General features: G+C 38.4%; 1 protein-coding gene across 1 annotated transcript; it reads left to right on the top strand.

Moving 5' to 3' along the window:
• Positions 1-572: 572 nt before the first annotated feature.
• Positions 573-25,328, top strand: UHMK1 (U2AF homology motif kinase 1). The gene is given in 11 exon segments (XM_039326103.1): positions 573-1,518; positions 3,452-3,521; positions 3,523-3,734; positions 5,389-5,579; positions 6,655-6,749; positions 7,526-7,590; positions 8,552-8,650; positions 21,432-21,520; positions 21,713-21,784; positions 22,601-22,673; positions 24,142-25,328. Coding segments are annotated over 11 exon segments (1,380 nt in total). The 5' UTR covers positions 573-1,181; the 3' UTR covers positions 24,219-25,328.

Raw genomic sequence — 25,328 nt, 5'->3', positions numbered from 1 at the left:
AAAGGATCTTAAAGAGACAGAAAAGCATGCCCAGTTTTTCTTAATAGCCCCAAATCTGCCTCCCCCAAGCAGATACCAGCTCTGTACAAATGCAGATGTAAACCATCAGGAAAGTTGGAGCTAGGAGATTAGGAAGACAAAGATCTAAAATCTGCATATCCCACCTGGGACAGGACATGGTAGGATTAACTTACAAAGGCCAAAGGGCACACCCAAACTCAGGCCAGAATACATGACACAGGAAATAGCCTCAAAACAGGAACAGGAAATAACTCCAAACAAAAGGCTCCAGAGGGTATAAAAACCTATTCCCTACATGTGCTAGGCCCTTTTTTTCCACTTCTCTTACTGCCAAAACCATCTTCCTGTCTGGCTCTTCTCTCCAATAAACTACAACCTTCTTCCTAAAGCAGTTACCATGTTTATTCCCAGCTTGGATGAACCACGATGAAGACCTTTCTTCCAACAGTGGGACTGTAGGACCAAAGGTCTCCCAGTTTATATCCTATGTCTTAATTGCTGTTCTGCTGGATGTCATATAATGACTGGCACACTATAGTAGCAGTAACACGTTTTGCGGTTGTTGAATGCTGCCTGCTTAAAGGAAAAGCAGCATTTTATTAACCCAGCTAAAAGGCTGTCTCGTGAGGAGATAAAGACAAAGTCAACGGACACCGCAAAGTAAATAGCAAAAATCCAGAGCATGTTTGTGCCTTCTCCATTGCTCCTCGTCTAAAACTACTTATGTTCACCGAAACTTTCCAAAGTAGGCCGTTCGTGCATACGTTTGTATCCACCTCGACTCGGCTGGGCATTTAGCCGATGCCTTGGAGCTTGCAAGTAATGTTAGAGAGAAGTCCTTGGTGTTCTCCAAATTCGGTTGCATTTTTGCAGATATTTCGTTACCCAACTCGATAACTTCTATGTGCGCTCGAGAAAGCACCAAGGACTCCATAGTTTAATCCAAAGTTGCAAATACTACCTTCTACTCATCTAGTGGTACTTCACAGAGCTTTCCACAAAAACTCGGAGATTTTCTCCGCCCAAGACTTTTTCCAGGCTACTGGTGCGCTTGCGCCAACTCAGTTGCTTCGCTGCGGGAGGCAGGTCCAGATTAGACAAAGGCGGGCGCGCTGTCAAGGCGTCATGGAGGTGGCTGCCGGCTATTGCGCGGGTGGTGGATGGGAATGGCCCTTCTTCGCTCCGAGGTGTGGACTGCAGCGAAAAGGGGATGTGATTCCCTTTTTCCTGGCCCTCTTGGTCCCCGCGGGATGGCGGCGAGGTCGTCAGTGGTAGAGGCGCTGGGTCGGCTGTGGCAGGTGGAGGCCCTTCTGGGTAGCGGGGCCTCGGCCGCTGTCTTCCACGCGCGCTGTCTCGGCGAGCCCGGGGTCCCACTGACCGCGCTCAAGGAGTTTCTCCCACAGGGGTCCGGGCTGCTGGCCCTTGGGGACGACGTCGATTACGGTTTCAGCAACGAGCGCGCCACGCTGGAGGAGCTGCGAGGCCACCGTAACATCGGTGAGAAGCAGGGGGACTGGGGGTGGTGGAGGGGAGGTCAGACTGGGAAGCGGCTCGCGAAAGCGAGCGAGCCAGCGGCTGAGGGGTAGCATCTTCATGGCTATGCGGACTTGCAGTGCGTGGAAAGGGGGAGAAGGGCTTCGGGACATATGCAGAGTGTCATGGTTTTTTTCCTGGGTAATTTGATCCCTCTGAGTCACAAGTGAATGGTAAATGGCTTCTTTTTCTCAATGCATCTCAAGTCTTTAGCGGTGACGAAAAGTCCTTGAGATCATATTTAGAGTGTTTTCACGTGAGGCTGTTGGAAAGTAATTGCCTTGCCTTTAATGACGTTTTGCTTATAGTAATAAGGTTGACAAGGTAAAGTATGTGTACATTTTTTTTAATTTGTAGCTAAGATCTTTCCATCTGAAAGTAGGCTTTCTGTCTGGTTTCACACTTCCTAGACCAGTTTAGCTATTCCTCATCTCTTCAGACTCTAAGCCAGGATTATCTAATGTGTTGTAATAACTATTTGTGGACACTATACCCTGGCATGTCTAAATGTTTGCAGTGTTCATAGAGAACACAGGTCTAGGCCAGTGATGGCGAACCTTTTCGAGTGCCCAAACTGCAACCCAAAACCCACTTATGCATCCTTGGGTACTGGGTGGGTGTGGCCCATTGGGTGGGCGTGGCTGCAGTGGTAACAGCAGACAGGGTGGGACTAAACAGTTCAATCAATCAATTCCAACTTTGCAAGATCTTTTTTTTCCGTGAGAAGTTGAAATTGATTGATTGAACCTTTTTTTTGTACACTGCGGCGGAGGCCTAAAGTGAGAAGGTTTTATAAAACCCAACTGAAGGCCTAGGACTGGGGCGACGGCGTACGTACCCACAGAGAGGGCTCTGAGTGTCGCCTCTGGCACCCGTGCCATAGGTTCGCCACCACTGGTCTAGGCATTTTTTAAGTTGTTAGGCCATTTGGTTTAGCGTGGTTCAGTAACTGTTGCCCTGTACTGTCCAATTGAAGGTTACAACAAACACAAGAATTTTAGTAGTATATAGATAAATGTCAGGAATATTGAAATGGTAACTATCATATGGTAGAAGGCTTATCTCTGTCCCTTGATAAGCTTGTAATCTCATTTATAAGAGCACATACAAAGTGGTACTCTGATGATCACATACCTATCCATTGGTGAGCATCTACTAAGATAACAGAATGTTGTTGCAGAAAGGATACATGAAACTAAGAGCACATATTGCTGTATGCTGCAGCCTAATTGTGCAACATTGAGAATAGCACTGTCCCTGAATCTTAAAACTGCCTCCAATTTGTTCTTGGTCTTAAGTATACTGCTGTTCTGGGCATATATTTTCATCAAGAACTAATCTATCATCTATTATGAAATCTAAAGAAGGATACCCTTTATCATTTAACAGAACTATTTTCCAATGCTATTGAACTGTCTCCAAATACAGAACTAGCCAGAGTTTTCTTATTTAGCATTTATTTGTAGGAATAATATTTGTACTATGGAGTGCTGCTCAATTCATGGCATATAATACCTTAATGTATCATATGCTGTTTACAGATTGGGAGACTTGCAGCTCAATATTGTTGAGGTCATCTACAAATGTCTTAGAGGTCATACAGAATTATAACAGGGATAGTAAAAATCAAGGGTATACAGCAGTTCAGCTCTGAAGGTAATGTAGGTTGTCACATTCAGAGTAAGCAATATAAATATTGTTTTGTCCTTATTTTCATTTTACTACACATAATTTTTAAAGTCAGTGTTGGGGAAGTAGGATGGATTTCAGGTCAATATTAAATGGAAAATTCCTAAGCAGAGACATTGCTCCACTGAGACAATCAACTAAAATTGCTACAAACAGATGTTTCTTCATTCTATAACTCCTACCAATATTTTTTATTTCTTGTTTGCAGTAACTTTATACAGTGTGTTCACCAACTGTTCTTCTGCCAAAGGTCCATCGTATTGCCTTTTATTAGAGTTGTGTGTCAGAGTTGCTTGTGCATTCTAGTCAGCCTGGCTGTTCTATGTGGATCACTCAGCACTGTGCATGTGATGTCCTGGAAGCCTTGATATACCTCCACCATAAAGGTTATGTCCATGCAGACCTGAAGCCACGCAACATTCTATGGAGTGCAGAGGAAGAGTGCTTCAAGCTCATAGACTTTGTTCTTAGCTTCAAGGAGGAGAAATCAGGTTGGTCAGTTGACCCAAGAAAATCATCAAAGAAATAGGATTACTGTAAAAAGTGAAGCTAAGTGCTTTACAAGATCCCTCACATTTAAAGTTAACTGCAGCGTAATATCTTTATGTTTGGTAGAGTTTCTCCAATTTTTCAAAAAGTTAAAAGATTATTGCTTGTGGATGTATAATCTTCTCTTTCTGCAATGAAAGACACTTTCTCAAGACACTTTCTTACAGCTCTTGTATATAACACTGAAGCTGTTTGGAGGAAAAACTCCATAAACTTTTTATGTGGGGTGTGTGCTCATGCATACTTACTAAAATGTATTCTCAATACTTTATGAAAAGACAAAGTCAAGATGCAGCATTCATCTGTTTTAGTTATGTGGACACTAAGGTTTATGCTAGCTTTTAAGGACCAAAATATTATGAAATTATTCTTGATTATCCTCAGTCAATATCTACATTTTGTGCTATTGATAATTAGGTTTTTTTTTAAATGAAGACCTAAGGTCTTTAGACATCTGGTCATTTTATGGAAGAATAAACCTGATTTGCTGATTCACTAGTCACTTCTCTAGCCATGTATTAAAACTGTTTGGCTGAAATTAAAAATGAGGGGTCCTTGGCTCTCTAAGCTTGGTTGTTTTCTTGCTGACATTTCATTACCCAAACTAGGTAACATCATAAAATTTGTAATGTACATGCTGTTTCTTACTTTTATTTTGATAATTATCAAAATCTAGGATATGAGGTCTGAGTGTGAAGAACTAAAACAAGTAGCAATACCCTAAGATATCTGTTTGCAATCCATCTCTTATACATAGTCCTCGACTTATGATCACAACTGAGCCCAAAATTTCCACTGCTAAGCAAGACAGGTGTTAAGTGAGTTTTGCCCATTTTACAATCTTTCTTGACATTATTGTTAAATAAATCACTGCAGTTGTTAAATTAGTAATATGGTTGTTAAGTGAATCTGCCTTCCCCATTGACTTTGCTTGTCAGAAGGTCACAAATGTTGATTACATGACCCTGGGACACTGCAACTGTCATAAATGCCAGTTGGCAAGCAGCCAAATTTTGATCACATGACCACGAGGCTGCTGCAATGATTGCAAGTGTGAAAAATGATATAAATCATCTTTTTACTGCCATTTAACTTCAAATGGTCACTAAACAAATGGTTGTAAGTTGAGGACTACCTGTGCTTCAAGAAAATAGATTATTGGTTCTGATAAACCAGTTTTCCATCTGCCAGCATACTAACCTGTAGCTTTGGGGCTGAGAGACTTAGTTTTTGTTTCTTTACCAAATTTTCATATTCATTTTTATCAATCATATATTAATAGAAAATCCACTTGATTTCCCTAAATTGAAATCCCATGCCATGATGATTATCCAGGTATAATCAGACTATCCGTTCTGTGTTCTCTTGGAATATTATAATTTTCTTTGTTACTTAGAATAATATAATAATTATACACATAATAAAAATATAGTTGAATGACAGCATAGATACTCTGTGCAATGGCTAGGATTTGATTTGGAAGACTCTAAAAGCTTTCTTTGAGAAACCATTTGCATCACAAAAATCAGCCATTTATTTCCGTGTCATCTTGGTTGGTGAATTTATAGTTCTAAAATATTCTTGATCTTTGTTAAGATGTGAAATACATCCAGACTGATGGATACCAAGCACCTGAGACTGAGCTACAGAACTGTCTATCCAAGACTGGACTCCATGGTGGAACGGAATGTACTTCTGGTGTTGATCTTTGGAGTCTTGGAATAATATTACTGGAGATGTTCTCAGGAATGAAATTGAAACATATTGTCCAATCTCAGGAATGGAGGGTAAGTTCTGAATTTCTTTTCAGTTCATTTTTTAAAATTCAGTCCACCAAACATCTCTGTTTTTGTAGCAGTTGACTTTCAGGAACTTTCAAATTTTATAAAAGATATAAATAAATGCCTTATTTGGCTTCAGTCTGCTTTGTTGGGCAAATGAAATGTTAAAAATTTTGGTTTTCTTGAGGGAAGCCAAAGAGGCAGAGATAGAGCATACATATAAATCTTTGCTGAAAATCTGAAAAAGATGGGGGAAATAGTTTGAGGATCCCAGTTTTTCCTTTTAGTAATGTCAGAGCTTGACCACTTGCCTGTAGTTCCCTTTGTTAGGTAAAATAGTGGTTATAGTAAATAACAACAATATATTAAGAAGTATACTTCTGCCCATAGCTTATCTGCTATAAAGCTTTGGATCCTAGGCCTCATAAACAATTGTGCTCTTTTGTTGGGAGCAACTATTAATTGGCCTGGTAATTGATTTCCTTTGGAAGAACATAACAATATTATGTGGTAAACCAGTCATAGGACTGGGAAACATCAGAAGGCCATCAAATAACACAAGGTAGATCAGCTAGCACTTGGTATCTGCACTAAATAGTACCACATATTAGTGAGAGGGGAATGGAATGGAATCTCTGCACTGTTTCCAGGGTCTCAGCATCTTTTTTGTATAGTGACAATCAATTATTTGTACACACTTACTGCAGAAAAAAAGACTTTTCCCCAACCAAACAACAAGCTAGCTGTTCTGTGTTGCATATTGAGCAGAAAAGTAAAACTATTATTATTTTTTAAATGGTTAGAATACTGTGCTATGTGACTTAACTGTGCGGTTTCATCACTGGAAAAGAATAGTGTATTTGCTGAAGAGAATGAAGACTGAGCAGCTATAGAATGAGCTAATTGTAGGAATGGAAAAATATTCAGTGTGCTTGGTTATCATTTATTACAATGGGGATTTTTAAACACCCAAATTTTGAGGACCTGGGGGAGTAGGATAGCAGCCAACTATGTTACAGCCCAATTAATCCCTTTTTGGGTTGATTGTTTTATTCTCTTTTTTTTCGCTGACTCCTTCTAGGCAAATAATTCTGCCTTTATTGATCACATTTTTGCCAACAAAAGTGTGATAAATTCTGCCATCCCAGTCTATCACCTCAGAGACCTCCTCAAAAGGTATGCTGTCCCTATTTGAAAGAAGCACAAAATGGTCCCTTTTACAAAAGGTTGGGTCCTTAGTTCAAGATCAGTTCCAGAAATACAGCTTGTCCACATTGTTGGTTTTGCCAAGAATGCAGAATCGTGAATCTGAACAATAACTTGGATTATTGTTGGTGTAGATACAGGACAGTTTAAATTGGTGACATTGCCAAGTTCATAGTAGAATCCAACTTGTATAAGTTCACCAGTTTAGAAATTACATGTGCTATGTTTTCATTCAGGTAGCAGTTAAGCTTTGCCTTTTGTAAATCTTCAGATGACTTAGTTTTAAAAAGATAATGCCCTAGTACAGGGGTAGGCAACCTCGGCTAGTAGTTTAAAAGTTGCAATTGAAGATATATCTAATATTAGAAATAAAACTGGTGACATAGGAGACAGCAGTTCTGAGACCTGAGAGAACTGTTAAGCCATCCAGTTGCCTCCCAAAGGATTTTAATAGAGCAGTAAAATATTCACAAGTTTCTACTTGAGGTTGCTTATTTTGTTTTGCTTTATAAAACCTGTGGCAAGCTCTGTCTTATCCTTTTGGCAAGGTAATTAATACATCTAAAGAGTGCTCAAAAATGTCTTGTATCATCTTGGGAATTATCAAGTGAGATCCCCTACAGCTGGGGTCCCCAACCTGTGGTCTGTGGCCCACTACCGGGCCGTGGCCTGCTGGTCACCGGGCCACGGAACAGGCTGGCCAGTGCACGCATATGTGTGCACGCACTCACCCCCACTCGCGCTAGTGCTGCCACCGCTACACACACAGGGCGCCGTGTGGTGAAAATGGGATGCTGCATGGTGAAAAAGAGCACTGCGTGGCATAACCATTTTGCATCTTTTTAAACCTCCTAGGAATGACTGGTGAATTATCCTTGATTATTTATTATATGAACCTGGTTATATGATTAAAGTGTAGTAGTGCAGGTTAACTCTCCCCTCAGCCAGGAGTTCCATCCTGATAGGGCTCAGGGTTGACTCAACCTTCCATCCTTCTGTGGTTGGTAAAATGAGGACCCAGATTGTTGTGAACAATGCAAATAAGTCTTCTACATTGTAAATCACCCAAAGAGTGCTGTAAAGAGATATGGGGCGATATATAAGTCTAAATACTATTTCTATTGCTAACACACTAATCTAACACACTTTTAATTAAAGTAACCTGGCTAACTATGAACAATTAACACTTCTTTGTACCTAAGAGGTAGCCTTAATAGATTCTTAAGGGTTTATTTTATGCCATTTATTTTTTCTATGCATTTCTAGTAAATTCAGTATTAAAGTGATATCCACTTTTCAAATTTGACTCACTGTGCATGCATGTCAGTATAAAAAATATGCCCGATATTTTGGTTTACTAGAAGTATTTATACTATAATCATATCTAGAAATTTTCAGAATCTGCCTGCTTTCCCCTCAATTACAATTCAGTTCTCTGACTATGGCATGTTATTACATTTTAAGCAATCAAAATGTATATTGAGTGCTTAGGATATAATATATATTGAAGGTTGTATCCCATTGGAAAGCCATAGTTGAAAAAAGTAAAACAATGCTTGTTGGGAACAAATTGTCCTCAAGACCTGATGCTTTCTCATTCCCTTTTTTAGCCTTACCTGATTTGCGTATTTTCACCATGAAAGTTACAATGAAAATATTTGACTAAAAAAACAATGATAAGAGAATACTCTCAGGATTAAGGCCGAAACTTCTAGCAGTGCTTGCTAATTAGTTTTAATGATTATCTTGTCATTTATGTGCTATTTAAACAGCTCCTCATATTGAAGATTTGGTGATGCTTCCCACTCCAGTGCTAAGATTGCTAAATATTTTGAGTGATGCTTCTCTTCAAAATGAAGAAGAATTTGAAGGTTTGTATGGTATTCTTTTTCAAACAGTTCCTTATTTAAAAGTCGACTACAGAATATTCTAAAATGGGAACAGAAAATGACAAATAGTTTTAGCAATAAGAAAAAAAATTTCCAAGGTTTTCCTATCTCCAAATATGAATTTTCTGAAAGAAAATATCTCAGACCAAGGGAAAGGCATTGGAGAATGTGCATGTATCTTTAGAGTGGCTGGATTGGGCAGATGTTACCTCGCAGTATTGTTGAAAGTGCTTCTTATTTTGTATGTTATTTTGAAACAAAGATGGTTTAGTGTGGCATTTTCCCCTTTTTTCTTTATTAATTTATAATATAAAATACAAAAATACAAAAGCAAATAATAGGAAAAGTAGAGGAGGAAAAAGGGAAGGGGAAAAGTATAGAGAAAAATGGAAAAAGAAAAAAAGGCATTGATTTCTGACTCCCTTTAGTGCAGTAGAATAAGAAGTAACATCAAACCTCAATTTTTTACTTTTACATAATAGTATAAACTAGGCATTTCTATAACAACAGATCTATCTAATCAGTAAAGCCCTTAATCAATGTTTCATTTTTTTCCACCTCAAGCATAAAGTCCAGAAGCAGTTTCCAAATAGAAACAAAAGTATTTATGTTTTTTGTTTTATCAAAGCAGACAAATGCCATCTCTGCTAACCCCTGGCATTTCCAAGTATGATAGCACCTCCAAACGTTTCTGCCTGAAACACTAGAAACGTGTCTATACAATTCATTGCAAGATAGCTTGAGTGCAGGGTCCATTGTTGCTTCCCAATGTCCATTTAAAATTAATCTGCCTCAAACTCAAGTGGTGCCTTGTCAAAGCAGAAATAAAGTGGGACACAATCATTTCCCACGATTTGGACTCTATGCTGTTGTTATATATCCGAAATAGAATTTGCCTTTTTAGTAGCTATATCATTATTCAACTTGAATTTTATTTTTTCTTATAAAGTTTTGTATCACCTGCAAATTTGGAAATTATCCCTTCAAATATTTTATCCAGATCTTTAATAATTATTATATACAGTGTAGGGCCCAAAACCAAGGCCTTTGTCATTTTACATCTCACTGTTCTCCAAACTAATATAAAGTAATTTATGAATGCCTTTATGAGCAGTTGCAAGGAAGAGTTAGTGGTAGGGAAATACAGTGAAGCTTTTAATTAATGGATTGTTCAGGGCAGGACTGCCTTATGACTTATATGAACATCTGAATTTGTATAATCTTATGCAGTTGATTTGAAGAATGTTTACAAAGGCCAATCAGCAAGCAGAAGAATGATAAGGCTTCTTGTGATGTTTTATTGCTCAAGTATATAAAAAACTTGCTAAACTGAGGACTCATCAACATTCAGCATTCTTGTTGAGGGAGTATGACTCATATATACCAGGAGACTGCTTGATCCAGCATAAGATGTATTTCTAAGCTTATGATGAGAAGTTCTACTGCCTAGAAACACTGTAACTGATTTTCTTTCTGGATTGCTTGGAACAAGGGTTAATATACAAAACAGGAATACTAATGTCAATGTTATATTTGCACATTGTTAGCAGATGAAACATTACCTAAACCAGTGCTTTTCAACTTTTTCACAGATTGTACCACTTTTAGGATATGGCAATATTTGAGTACCACCAGTCACCTAGCAAGGTGTCAAAAACTTGACCAAAAAAAGAGAGGAAAAAAGTGATAAAGTACAGGTAGTCCTCAACTTACAAGAGTTTGCTTAGTGACTGTTCAAAGTTACAATGGCACTGAAGTGACTTATGACTGATGCAGCATCCCCAGGGTCATGTGATTTACATTTGGATGCTTGGCAACTGATTCATAGTTATGATGGTCACAGTGTCACGGGGTCATGTGATCCCCTTTTGCAGCTTTCTGACAAGCAGAGTCAATGGGGAAATCAGATTCAGTTAAGAACTGTGTTACTAATTTAACAACTGCAGTGATTCATTTAACAAAACTCATTTAACAAATTTCTCACTTAGCAACAAAAATTTTGGGCTCAATTGTAGTTGTAGATTGAGGACTGTCTATACACTTTTAATGGGAAACTTGTGCCTGCTTTTCTGACATTAATCCCCTTCTCTCCTGGTTGACTCAAAGAAGCTTCTCCTCCGTCTCTCTTTTTCCATCCCCTTCTCTTTCCCCATCGTGTTTTTTCTCTCCCTTTCCCTCCAAAAGTTCCTCCTTTTATATCTTCTCTTCCTCCTCCTCCTCCTTCTCTCTTTGGGGTAGCTGCACCTGACTCCTTTCCCCAAGATGTACACTGCTTCCTGAAGCGCTAATCAGCTGGAGCCCCGCACCAATTCTGGGTGCTCAGCAGAGCCTGGGCAACACCGCAGCTCCAGCTGACTTTCCCACAGGCCTGGGTGGTGTTGCTGCTGCTTCAGCTCACCCCCCCCCCGCTACACTTTTACACTTTTTTTACTTTTTTTTTAACAGTGCTTTTCAACCCATCGTATGCCTACCACCTGTCAGGTGCCAAAGTTCCAACAATGGTATGCGTACCGTGGGTTGAAAAGCATTGACCTAAACTACAATCCCAGTACTACAAACTTTTACAAATCAGGATTTTTTTAATAAACTAGAAAATTGCTAGAACATAAATTCTTCCCCATGAAGGATATGAAAGTAGCTTCATGCTAAAGTCAGCCATATTTTATTTTGGATTCTTTTACCCTTCCTTCTTCTGAAAACATTGAGCCTTTTAATTACATGGAAATTAAATTGTTTTAAGGTTACCTCTCCTTCATGGATTACTGCCTTGTCGTGGCGAAGGGGCTTCCATAACTCAATGAAGCTATGAGCTATGCCATGCAGGGCCACCCAAGATGGACAGGTCATAGCAGAGAGTTCTGACAAAATGTGATCCACTGGAGAAGGAAATGGCAACCCACTCCAGTATCTTTGCCATGAAAATCCTTGGACAGTACCAAAAGGCAAAAAGGCTGGAAGATTAGCCCCTCAGGTCGGAAGGTGTCCATTATGCTACTGGGGAAAAGCAGAGGGCTAGCACTAGTAGTGCCAGAAAGAGTGAAGCGACTGGGCCAAAGCTGAAAGGACGCTTTGCTCTGGATGCATCTGAAAGGAAAGTCCAATGCTTTAAAGATCTTTTCTCCATAGGAACCTGGAATGTAAGATCCATGAATCAAGGCAAGTTGGACGTGGTCAAACAAGAGATGACAAGAACGAACATCGATATCTTAGGAATCAGCAAACTAAAATGGATAGGAATGGTTGAATTTAATTCAGAGGACCATCGGGTATACTACTGCAGGCAAGAATCCCTCAGAAGAAATGGAGTAGCCTTCATAGTCAATAAAAAAGTAGGAAAAGCAATACTGGGATACAATCCCCAAAATGACAGAATGATCTCAGTGAGAATCCAAGGCAAACCATGCAATATCCCAGTAGTCCAAGTCTATGCCCCAACTACTGGTGCTGAAGAGGATGAAATTGACTGGTTCTATGAAGCCCTACAGCACCTTATAGAATTAACACCAAAAAATGATGTCCTTATCATCATCGGGGATTGGAATGCTAAAGTAGGAAGCCAAAAGATAACTGGAATAACAGGCAAGTTTGGCCTTGGAGTACTAAATGAAGCAGGGCACAGGCTGATAGAATTTTGTCAAGAGAATACGATGGTCATAGCAAACACTCTTTTCCAACAACCCAAGAGATGGCTCTACACATGGACATCACCAGACGGTCAACACAGAAATCAGATTGACTATGTGCTCTGCAGCCAAAGATGGAGAAGCTCTGTACAGTCAGTAAAAATAAGATCAGGAGCTGACTGTGGCATGAGCTTCTCATTGCAAAATTTAGGCTTAAATTGAAGAAAGTAGGGAAAAACACTAGGCCACTCAGGTATGAACTAAATCATATCCCTGATGAATATACAGTAGAGGTGACAAATAGATTTAAGGAATTAGATCTGATAGACAGAGTGCCTGAAGAACTATGGACGGAGGTTCGCAACATTGTACAAGAGGTAGCACCTAAAACCATCCCAAAGAAAAAGAAATGCAAGAAAGCAAAATGGCTGTCTGAGGAAGCTTTGCAAATAGCTGAGGAAAGAAGAGAAGCAAAACGCAAGGGAGAAAGAGAAAGATACATGCAATTGAATGCAGAATTCCAGAGAATAGCTAGAAGACATAAGAATGCCCTCTTAAATGCAAAGAAATAGAAGAAAACAATAGAATAGGGAGAACCAGAGATCTCTTCAAGAAAATTGGAGATATGAAGGGAACGTTTCATGCAAAGATGGGCATGATAAGGGACCAAAATGGCAGGGACCTAACAGGCAGAAGAGATTAAGAAGAGGTGGCAACATTACACAGAAGAACTATACAAGAACGAGCTTAGCGTCTCTGATAACCACAGTGGGGTGGTCACTGACCTCAAGCCAGACATCCTAGAATGTGAAGTGAAATGGGCCTTAGGAAAGCTGAGCAACAACAAAGACAGTATTCCAGCTGAGCTTAAAATGGGTAGTCAACCTTTTTATACCTACCGCCCACTTTTGTATCTCTGTTAGTAGTAAAATTTTCTAACCGCCCACTGGTTCCACAGTAGTGGTGATTTATAAAGTAGGGAAGTAACTTTACTTTATAAAAGTTATAAAGCAGAGTTACAGCAAGTTAAAGCATATAATAATAATTACTTACCAAATACTTTGTCGGACTTTTGCTAAGTTTGGCAGAATAAATCTTTATAAAACAACTTACCGTAATTAAATCTATCTTTTTATTTTATTTTTATTTTATTTTTAAAATTTATAAGCCGCCCCACTCCCGGAGGACTCTGGGCGGCTAACAATAAAAACACATAAAACATAACAAAACAAACAGTACAAGAACAGTCATCCAGGGGTCAGATTTTATAAACCCCAGGCCTGCCGGAAAAGCCAGGTCTTAAGCAGCTTACGGAAAACCAACAGGGTGGGAGCGGTCCTAATCTCTGGGGGGAGCTGGTTCCAAGAGGTGGGCGCCATCACAGAGAAAGCCCTCCTCTGCGGCCCCGCCAAATGGCACTGCTTGGCCGACGGGACCTGAAGGAGGCCCAGCCTGTGGGATCTAACCAGATGAAGGGAACTATGAGGTAGTAGGCGATCTCGCAAATAGCCTGGCCCTGAGCCATATAGGGCTTTAAAGGTAATAACCAACACCTTGAATTGGACCCGGAGACCAATAGGCAACCAGTGCAGCTCACGGAGGATAGGTGTAACATAGGTGTATCGAGGAGCACCCACTATCACTCGCGCGGCTGCACTCTGGACCAACTGTAGTCTCTGAATACTTTTCAAGGGTAGCCCATGTAGAGCGCGTTGCAGTAGTCCAGGCGTGAGGTGACAAGGGCATGAGTGTAAGGAGAGCCTCCCGGTCCAGGTAGGGTCGCAACTGGTGCAACAGACGAACTTGTGCAAAGGTCCTCCCAGTCACAGCCGTCAAATGATGTTCCAAATTCAGCTGTGGATCAAGGAGGACACCCAAGTTGCGAACCTGCTCCGAAGGTATATTTTCCCCCGCAAGAGTCAATACTGGACAGTCAACATGGTCCTTGGGAGGCAACATCCAAAGCCACTCGGTCTTGTCAGGATTGAGCCTGAGTCTGTTAACCCCCATCCGACCCTCACGGCTTCAAGGCAATGGCCCATCACATCAGCCGCTTCACTGAGAGAGCTCGGGGAGGAGATATATAAATTCTTTATTTATACTTTGCATACATAGAAGCATGAAGTCTGATGAAATTACATTTAATTAATTAAATTATTAATGAGATCCCTGAGGCTGATGCTGCGAAACTAAATACTGGATATCTGGCTCAATTTTTGTAAGGAACAAATGAAGGTCTCCTCTTTCGGAAATATTCAGGCAGTTTCTTTCTTTGGTCATAATATGATTAACAGCACTAAAGCCTGATTCCACAAGATATGAGGTAGGGAAAGGTATCAATAAACTGAATATCATTTTCCTCATATTTGGATATAAGACAGGCATTTTTTTTTACTTTGCCATAGGTTTTCATATCCACCACTATCGAATTTATGTTTACTTTCTTCATCATATCTAATTTCTAACAGTTCTTCTTGGCAAGTTGTATCAGCCTCTTCAATATTTGCGGTAAAAGGATTTTTCATCCAGTCATACACCTTCAATTTCAAAATATCGTCCATGTCCAATTTAAGTTCGTTGAGGTGGCTACTGAATCTCAATATTCTCTGGAGTTACATCATCTTTTATAGATGATAATTCAGGAAACTGATGAAATTCTCTCTTCAATAGATTATAATGAAGTAATTCAAGTTTGTCAATAAATAATGACACAATACTAAGAGTTTTATTAGCTCCTTGAAGCTGCAAATTGACATCATGAAATCTCTTGAAAATATTTGTCAAATAAAAGGCATTATTCTTTACTGTTTTTAACTGTTGACACAGATTGGTCTCATTATTACTTTCAAAAAATTGTATAACACTATCATATAACGCTACAAAACAAGCCAAAGATGTACCCTTTGACAGCCACTGAACTTCTGTGTGCAAAAGTAACATAATAAAATCTTCATTATTGTTCTGGCAAAGCTGTCGAAACATTCTATCATTTTTTGCATTGGATTTGATCTTGTTTATGGCTCGAATTATTATAGTTAATGATGAATAGAGACTTGTACTTAGATATTTTCCTACAAGATGTTGTCTGTGCACCACACAATGAATATATAAAACATTTGGCACTTCTTCCTTCAAATAAGCAAACAAATCCACGATAGCGACCTACCATTGATGGTGCTCCATCAGTAGCGCATGCAACAATATTATTCAAAGGAATATTATTTTTTGTAAAGTATGATTTCACAGTATTAAATATAGATAATCCTCTTGTATCTGTAATGAGATTTATTGCGAATAGCATTTCTTCTCGTAATGTATTGTTTTGGAGAATACTTATCAGGCTTTTTTCAACATTAACTGGCATTTCTTCAATTCGTCGCTTTACTGTGCTATCACTTAGGGGCAACATTTTTAAAATTTCAGGTATATCCTGATGCATTACTGTTGAGATAAATTCTTTTATAGAGGGTATTATTACAGTTTCTCCAATATTATAGCTTTTACCACTTTTTGCAATTAATTGTGAAATGCGATAAGCGGCAATTAATCCATCTTCATTCACTGCATGTTGTTTCTTAAATGATGCAATGATTGTTGAACAATTTTGAAATTTTTTATATATTTCCTGAAAATATTCAATGGGCTTGTCCTTATCATTTGGATGCTTTGTAGAAAGATGTTCTCACAATCGACTTGGCTTCATTGCTTCATTGAATAATGTTTTATGACACAATAAACACATTAGATGTTGTTTATTTACAACAGATTCTATGAAACCCATCTTCAGATACTCTGGCAAATAGCCACGAGCGTATTCCTTTTTTTGAGACATGCTCACAATATTTTGTTTGAAGCTGTAGGCACGTGCTCACTCTCACAACTCTAACTGTGTACTGACCAGTGCGACCGCAAACAAAAGAGCCTGTGCCATGTATCGTCTGTGCATGCCTCTCGCGCATTGTGGATTGGGTTTGGGGGGCGCCGGCTATCAGCTCTGTTTGTCTGTTACAGCTGGGTGGTGTGGGGGGAGATGCGTGAGCTATTCTGAGACGATCTTTTGTTTGCAGTCACACTATAGCACCATTTAGTTTCACTTACGTAACGTGAACTAAACTTATGCACGGGCGATACAAATAGTATATTTTCAGAAATTTAAATTGTCACGGGGAATTTTATGAAAACCTAATGAAAATGTTTTTAAATAATGCTATGAAAAATTTTTAAAAAGTCAATTAAATTAAAAAAAAGGAAAGTGCTTCAGTATCGGACAAAACTTCTACCCCCCACCATAAAAGCTGGAACGCCCACTAGTGGGCGGTAGGGACCAGGTTGACTACCACTGGCTTAAAAGATGATGCAGTAAAAGTGCTACACTCAATTTGCCAGCAAATTTGGAAAACTCAACAGTGGCCACAGGATTGGAAAAGGTCAGTTTACATTCCAATTCCAAAGAAAGGCAATGCCAAAGAATGTTCAAACTATCGCACCATTGCACTCAATTCACATGCAAGTAAAGTTATGCTTAAAATCCTACAAGCTAGACTCCAGCAGTATGTGGATCAAGAACTTCCAGAAGTACTGGCAGGATTTTGAAGAAGCAGAGGAACTAGAGATCAAATTGCCAACATACGCTGGATCATGGAGAAAGCTAGGGAGTTCCAGAAAAACATGTACTTTTGCTTCATTGACTATACTAAAGCCTTTGATTGTGTGGATCACAACAATTTGTGGCAAGTTCTTAAAGAGATGGAAGTACCAGACCATCTTATTTGTCTCTTGAGAAACCTATATGAGGGTCAAGAAGCAACAGTGAGAACTGGAAACGGAACCACTGATTGGTTCAAAATTGGGAAAGGAGTCCAGCAAGGCTGTATTCTGTCACCCTGCCTATTTAACTTATATGCAGGGCTAGATTAATCAAAAGTTGGAATTAAGATTGCCGGGAGAAATATCAACAACCTAAGATATGCAGATGATACCATTTCTAATGGCAGAAAGTGAAGAGGAAATAAAGAGCCTCTTGATGCGAGTGGAGAGTTCAAAAGTTGGCTTGAAACTCAACATTAAGAAAACCAAGATCATGGCATCTGGCCCTCTCAATTCCTGGCAAATAGATGGGGAAGAAATGGAGGTACTGACAGATTTTATCTTCCTGGGCTCCAAGATCACCACAGATGGAGACTGCAGCCAAGAAATTAAAAGACGTTTGCTCCTGGGGAGGAAAGCTATGGCAAATCTAGACAGCATACTAAAAAGCAGAAAAATCACCCTGCCAACAAAAGTACATATAGTCAAGGCCATGGTTTTCCCAGTTGCAATGTATGGCTGTGAAAGTTGGACCATAAGAAAGGCTGAGCGCCAAAGAATTGAGACCTTTGAACTATGGTGCTGGAGAAGACTCCTGCGAGTCCCCTGGACTGCAAAGCGATCAAACCGGTCAGTCCTAGAGGAGATCAACCCTGACTGCTCTTTAGAAGGCCAGATCCTGAAGTTGAAACTCAAGTACTTTGGCCACCTAATGAGAAGGAAGGACCCACTGGAGAAGAACCTAATGCTGGGAAAGATTGAGGGCAATAGAAGAAAGGGACAACAGAGAATGAGGTGCTGGATGGAGTCACTGAAGCAGTAGGTGTGAGTTTAAATGGAATCCAGAAGATGGTAGATGACAGGAAGGCCTGGAGGAACGTTGTCCATGGGGTCGCGATGGGTCAGATAGGACTTCGCAACTAACAATAACAACAAGGGACAAGATTAACTATTTCCAAAGTCTTTTTGATTTTGTCTTCTCCTGAAGGATTTAAAAAATTGGGGAAAAAAATGTTAGTGAGTTTTGGTTTTCTCATTTGTTTCTAAAAAAAATTATGTATTTTTTCACTGTAGCTACTTATATTGTGTAGAATAGAAGGAAACATGCTAACCACAGTCTGTTCAAAATATCAGAGAGTTAAAGCATACAAGTAACTTAAAATGGCAGTGAACAAGAACGAATAAGTATGGACTTCCGGTTTTGCGCCATAGCACACGGCTGCAGGATAGAGGAGCTCTGTTCCCCATGGCCAGTTTTGCCCTGCCAGGGGGACCATAAATGGGTCTGAAGTTGCCCCAAAGAGGTGACCGTGAAGGAGGGGCACTCTGTTGATCACGAAATGAATTTTGTAAAATAGCCATTTCATTAACTTTTTCATACCGTTCACAATTCTGTACCCCTCTGTTGCACTCTTATTCATATTTTTTCCTAAACTAAATAGTCCTAAATATTGTAACTGTTCTCTATGCGGTAATTGTCAAACTTTCTGGTTATTTGGTAACCCTTTTCAGTTAGCTATGATCCAAGGATCCAAAAATTATCATACTGATAGTGGTTCTTTATGTTAGCTGAGGGAAATATAGCTTATATAATACTACAAACTATAGTTTGTATTACGAGTTTTTCTAGTTGTAGCTTGAGAGGTCCACTAATGAGCAACAAGTTTGGATTCATCTCTCTATCCAAAGTTCAGACAGTACAAAAATGTGTCAATGTAAGCACAATTTGCCCAAAGGATCTTGCTGCCTGATGCAGATCAACAAATATCTATAATGTCATATTTTAGTTGCGCCAGCATTTAAAACATTGGCAGGGGGCAAAGTGGAGTGGAACCTTTATTGATTGTTATATTGTTTTAACCACTCCACTCAGCTCTTTCTTACCTATCACATACTGTATGAACTAGCAGCCTTATTTCTTATAATTGGATATATAGAATGTTTATGTCAACTGTACCACTCAGTCATTTCCTACCCCTTTGTTTTACCAAGAGTATACTAAGGCTTACATGATTACAGAAGTAGGGAAGCTGGATCTGGCATTTTGGCACACAAAACTATACAGTTAGCTTTCCCTTTTCCCTGGCCATCCCCTTGATATCAGTTCATGTCCAGTTGGATACTTGTATATTGTTTGGGTAATGGACCTTCAGTTCCTTTCCAGCTCTGCATTCTGACGAGTAACCTTGGGCTGGCTGATGTTTCTCATGCCTTGGGCCAGCACGGTTTGGTTTCCATTCCCCCCCCCTAATTCCTCTCTGCATCCCAATCTTCTCTTCCCTCCTCCCATTGCTAATGTCAGGCTGTCAGCTTGTGATGCTTGGCTAGCAGAATGGCAGCCATGACAGTCTATCAGATGGTTACTTGTAGAGTTAGAACTATAACTAGGAGACATATACATAGGCTTTTAATAAACTAGCTATATGTTTTGGAATTAGCATTTTAAAAGCAAACAGCCATGAATTGAGTGACAAAAAAGATATGCACAAATGCTATCACAAAAAATGACTCTTTGGGGCAGTTCCAAGTTCAGGAGTCACTGTAGATAGAATGGGATTACTTTAAGGAACACAGTTACAAATTCAAGAGTAATGAACTGACTTGCCCTGTAAACGTGTACTTAATTGCCTTAAGTCCCATTAATGACAAAAATTCCAGCCAGTGGGAAAGCAGGCTACCTATATATTCAGCAAAACCATAGCAAGCAAAATAAACATGACTTAGCTCAAATAAAGCACATCAGTGCTAAGGGAAAAAAGCACTTAGCTGTAAAAAATTAAACTGTGTCAGATTAGGTTAGTGTTTGGATGGGAGATGATCAGGAAATATCTGAAGGCTAGACTGTGATATTAAAAACATTCTAAAAGAAGGCAGTAAATCTCCATGTTGTTGCCAAGACAACAGTGATCATGGTCAACAAGGATTGATCTTTACTTCTTTTAGCTACCTTTACTTTTCAGAACCAGCCAATGTTGTACAGGACTATAGCTGATTTTAAAGGGATGCAGAGGTCTTGTATGAAGGTGCCATCAGTTTCAGGGGTTTCTTGAGAAACAGTTATTTGACATCAAATCACATTAATTGTCAATGTTTAGAGGAGAAAAGAAAAACTGAAACATCCTATGGCCTCCAAGATATAGGTGGTTGCTGGGAGGGGGAAGGAATGACTTTTTATCCTCTATATACCAGGTTTATAAAATCTGAGTATTAAAGTTGCTTTTGATTAGAACTTTTCCATTTTTTCAGGCCTTTTTAGGAAAGTGGTATGCCATCACAGAGTGGGCAGAACAATGAGAGTAGCACCATACCCAGGTTGCACACTTGTATAAAAGGGGTAGAGCTTGTGCAGTGCTACTTTTAGTCATTTTGACAGAGGAGAGGAATCTTTTAGAAACTATTCGTAGAATTTCTGACTCTGCAGGGACTCAGATACACTTGTATGTGCAGTTCTCCAAGTACATAAGCTATCAGTTTGGGTCTTGCCATAATTGATATATTTTTGCATTCTAAGCAAAATATGAATACAATATGCAAGCCTGACATATGGCTCTTCCATAGATGTCCATTATATCAACACTGCAGCGATGCTGGCTGAAGCCATTTTGTTTTGTTTTCGGTTGCCACAGGACTGGGAGGGGGCATAGGTGATTTTAATGTTAGCCTAAACAATATCTTGTCCTGTGGGAACCAAGGTCATCGCTGCCTGGGAATTTGGTAGGCTGAGCCTTCCGCTAGAAAGCCCGCCAAAGAATTCTGTTGGGGAAGATAGTGCTTGGGTGGGAAGTTCAACTTTGTAACATTGTAACACTTTGGAGGGAACTCCAGACTTGGTTTCACTTTTGACTGTCGATATTCTGTAGCCATTAAACTTGTTCTTTAAGGAAACCTCTAGCCTTGGAGTTCTGCTTTTACTGGCTTCATTTATTGGAATCATGACACATTATTTACTGGAGAGACTTGAATCAAAAAAGGTATTCAAAACTTTCCTTCACTTCTATAAATCTTTCTTTTCCATTCTGAGAAAATGAATGTAGCAGGACATAAGGAAAGTGACAAATGCCAAGGAAAGCCTCTCAGCATATTCTCAGCATCACTTTTACTATATCCTGGTTAACAGTAGAAAAAATGGTCACGAAGCCTAGTATTGATTCATATGTCAAGTGATATGCTTTGTATATTACTATATAAAATATAATCATTTAATGTATTGATTTAGTTTTGCCCTTCCTGTGGTGATTTGCAACAATATTGTAGAGTATTTAGTATAGTATCTAGTTAAAATACCCAGACTCTTTGAGTTTCAATTTTGGTTGTCTTTTTTTTTTTTTTTGCAGATGTAGTGGATGACATAAGGGAAGAATGTTCCAAATATGGACAAATAGTTTCCTTATTTGTTCCAAAGGAAAGTCTAGGAAAAGGACATGTGAGTACCTGGATAGTGGATAAAGTTATATATTTTGTTATTATTATTTTTGGTCAGGTATCCAAGTGATGCTGTGATCATTTATTTATCAGCACACAGTTTACCTCTCTTTTGTCAATATTTTTTTGTGATAGGGGAAAACCAGAAAAAAAGAACAAAAATGTAAGTAACCATAATTGTTTGCTTCAGTAGGTTTTAAGGATGATGGCTTCAAAATCTGCAGCAATGTTTGTTAACCTTGGCATGTTCATTCTTCTGAATACAGTAAGTAGATTGATTTTAAATCTCAGGGTTTTGAACATCTCAGCAAACACTATTTTACTTTATACAGGAATTCCAGATTTCTAGAATATTACAAGTTCACTATTTAGAAAGTTGCTCTCTGCTGCTACCTACATTCTTTTTCTACCAAGTAAAGAATAGATTTTAATTATACAAAGATGAGAAAAAGGGGTTTTTATGAGATATAAAAGGGATAATTTGTTCATAGAACATGGAGATATGACAAAGGAAAATTTCTGTATCTATTATTTCTGTATTCCTATACCTACTAATAGTACTCCCATAACTGGAGGCATGAATTTGTTTTTTTTTAAAAATTACCAATTACAATGTAATTGGTTAAACCAGCATGATGAATTTGTAGCAGAATCTTGCCATATTTAATGTATTTGATAATGTGTGTTAACTGAACACAATTTAGCAACAGAAGGTATCTTAAAGAGACATCAGGAACATCAACATGGCATCTAAGAAATATGACTTGCAGTCATATTTATATGTAAATATATTTATATGCCATCTTACTAAATATAATGCTAAATATAAATATATTTATATTTATATGCCATCTTACTAGAAAAAAGGACTATGGTTCCTTTAGTCTTGTGTTGATTAAGTTGTTGTTGAAGACTAAAATGGCTAATCTGTTCCAGAAGGAGTGAGATAAAAAAAAAAATAGTTTGGTGCCACATCTTTTATTGTGTTTCCAGTACACCTTTCCTATTTTTCTTGCTCTTAACTCACTCTGGTTTGTTGCCAGAGTTCAGTTTATAAACATATGAACTTGCTACTTTCCAGGTTTTTGTTGAGTATGCCTACGCTGGTGATTCCAAAGCTGCCCAAAGAGCATTGACTGGGAAGAGATTCAATGGCAAGTTTGTTGTGGCTACATTTTAATCCACTAAGTGCCTATCGGCGTGGCTATCTTTACCATACTGTGTTTTAGTCCAGAAGATGTATATATAAAAAACCTGTGTCACTTTGCCAGACTGTTTTCCAGAGATGGAATCTATCTGAATCCTCATTTCCTTTCTTGTACAAAAAAATTATTTTATTTATTATTTTTATTTTTCTGTGGTAATTAAAATGCCAGAGAATGTGCTAAAATTAAAAGCAAAGAAGAGTTTAATGTGACAGAAACTAAGTTTCAGTTGATAATTGTAACTGTGAACTCAGAGCCTCGAAGCATTGATTTATATTGTGTTGATATAGCATCAATGGAATCCCAACATGCTACAAACCCTGCAAGACAAGCAGCACTTTTCCTGCCCTTAAGGTTATAAATCTATGCCTTTATGAACTTAAACCTGGGCATATTACCTCCTCTGCATAATCCTTGGCATTAACAATAGTGTTTTCATTAGAAGACAGTGGAGGTCTTCTGAGACCCTCACAGTAGGGGGGGTAAACTTAATTCAGATTGCTTGGAAGCCATAGGTGAGCTATAACCAGTGACTATCTTGCTTTCCTACATAGCCCCAGCTGCATCTTCTAATGTGTACAAACCTTTCAATGGGGAATAAGGCAAGATTCCTATGTTAAGGCACATTTCAGTTAATTGAGGCATTGTAATAGAATCCTAGAACTTATTGCTAAAACATTTTATTAAGAAAAGGCCTTTTCTTAAAGACAAACCTAATTTGTATATACTATACAGGCAAATCTATGTAGCTTTTGTGACCAGAAGGAAGACTTTTAGAGAAGTTATCCATAATTTGGGAGGGATCGCCAGGAATTTCTTGCCTCTAAAAGTTTCTCAACAGGAAATTTCAATATCAACATTGCTTCCCAGCTTCATTGGTGTTACCAAAGAAGTGGGCACATAGAATATCATTCTTCATATATTACTATGTGATTGATTTGTCCTGGGACATTGCTTTCCTGAGCCAATTCAAACACATTTTGTTTGAATAGATGACTTAACTTGGTAAAAATGCTTGGCACTTTTCAAGTTTAACAGTTGGTTCTTCCATCTCAGGGCTTCTGATTTATGTTATCATATTATATAGTCTTCCCATCTTCTTTGACTTCTGTCCATTGGAGTGAACTAGAGGCTGTGCAGCAATGTGCTGTGCTTCATTTCTAATTTGTATCACTGTGATTACTTCTCCCCTCACTCCAGTTTTGTTTATATATATCTGAGTGTTTCTTAGTACTTCTCATGCTGGGGTTCAGCAAGTTGTTTGGGAAAGGATATGAAAGTAGTAATGAGACACTTCATTTAAAAATATAAACCCTCTCTTCCTTTTTATTTTTGATACCTGTATTTAAAAACTTGCATTCATAAGTTTTGGTAATGTTTGCAAACATGCATAATTGGATTTTTCTCATAATTGCAGAGATTTCCTCTTGTGATCAATCTTGCAGTCACCAACAGAGGCTCATATACCTTCACAAGAAGACATACCAGGTTTAGGATTTAGCTAAAGCACATTGAGAGGGGAATAAGAAGATAGTAGGAATGAATATTCCACAAAGTTTTTGAACTTCTTTTTGTAGCTAAAACTTCTCTATACTATTTGCTACTGAAATTTGATAGCAAAATGATGACATAGTCACTCACTATTTTTACTGGTAGGTTAAAGGAAATACATGTATAAGAATCTAAAAGGTTTACTGCATCTATACAAGGCTTTTAAAAATATAGAAAAACATAAAACTTGAATAAAATAATGAACAGGAATCCTGTCCACTCTAAAATATCATGATACTAAGAGCCTGTCTGCTGTGGTCCTGAATAGATTAAAGAAAATTAACAGCAGTTCAAAATTGTGCAATAAAGAGGAAACTTCTGCCTACTAAATCCTAGAACATGAATTCAAAATTGCACCTTTTCAAGAAAAGAAATTAAGAAGTTCGAGATTCACAAAATACTAACTTGTTTATAAGATCTTATATTCTACATTGATAGAAGACAAACATGGACTTGCACTTAGCCCTAACTTATGATTCCATGTGACAAAAAATGAAAATGCCCCTGTAAAAATGAATGGCTATTATATATTTTAACATTTTCTGATAATGTTTTTTTTTAATTCTGTCTGTTTTGGATCAGCTCATTCAAATTTCATTAGATTTCTCATCTTTCAAAGTTTGTTCTGGGCCTTGGATTTAACAGTAATCCATCATAGAACTTTTGCTCTGTTTGCAATTAAATATTTAGAGGCCATTTCAAGCCAGAAGTTATAACTTCATTAAAACATGGGAATCATCATACCAGCATGCCAGAACAATGACTCCATTTGCAGATGAATACTATATACAACCTTGCACTTCTCACTAGACCACACATTTCTCCTGAAAACAACTATTGTTGGTTAAATTCAGTCTGTTTGCTCTAAGAAAGAAAGTGCTAGTGCCTGTCTCATTGTATTTAATTGTTTTGGTGTTTATCTATTTCCTATGCAAACTGTTCGGGAATCAACTGTTCTGTTCAGCTTATTTAATATCTACTGCTTTGTACGTCACTGTTGAGTAGGTTGGCATGCAAAAATTCATTTTTGAATAAAAAGAAAAGGTATTTCAA

Source organism: Crotalus tigris, unplaced genomic scaffold, assembly GCF_016545835.1.
Source record: "Crotalus tigris isolate CLP2741 ecotype Arizona unplaced genomic scaffold, ASM1654583v1 scf7180000024339.11422700, whole genome shotgun sequence".
Lineage (NCBI taxonomy): Eukaryota > Metazoa > Chordata > Lepidosauria > Squamata > Viperidae > Crotalus > Crotalus tigris.
Note: the sequence above shows the minus strand (reverse complement) of the source record. Positions and strands in the feature narration are given on the sequence as shown.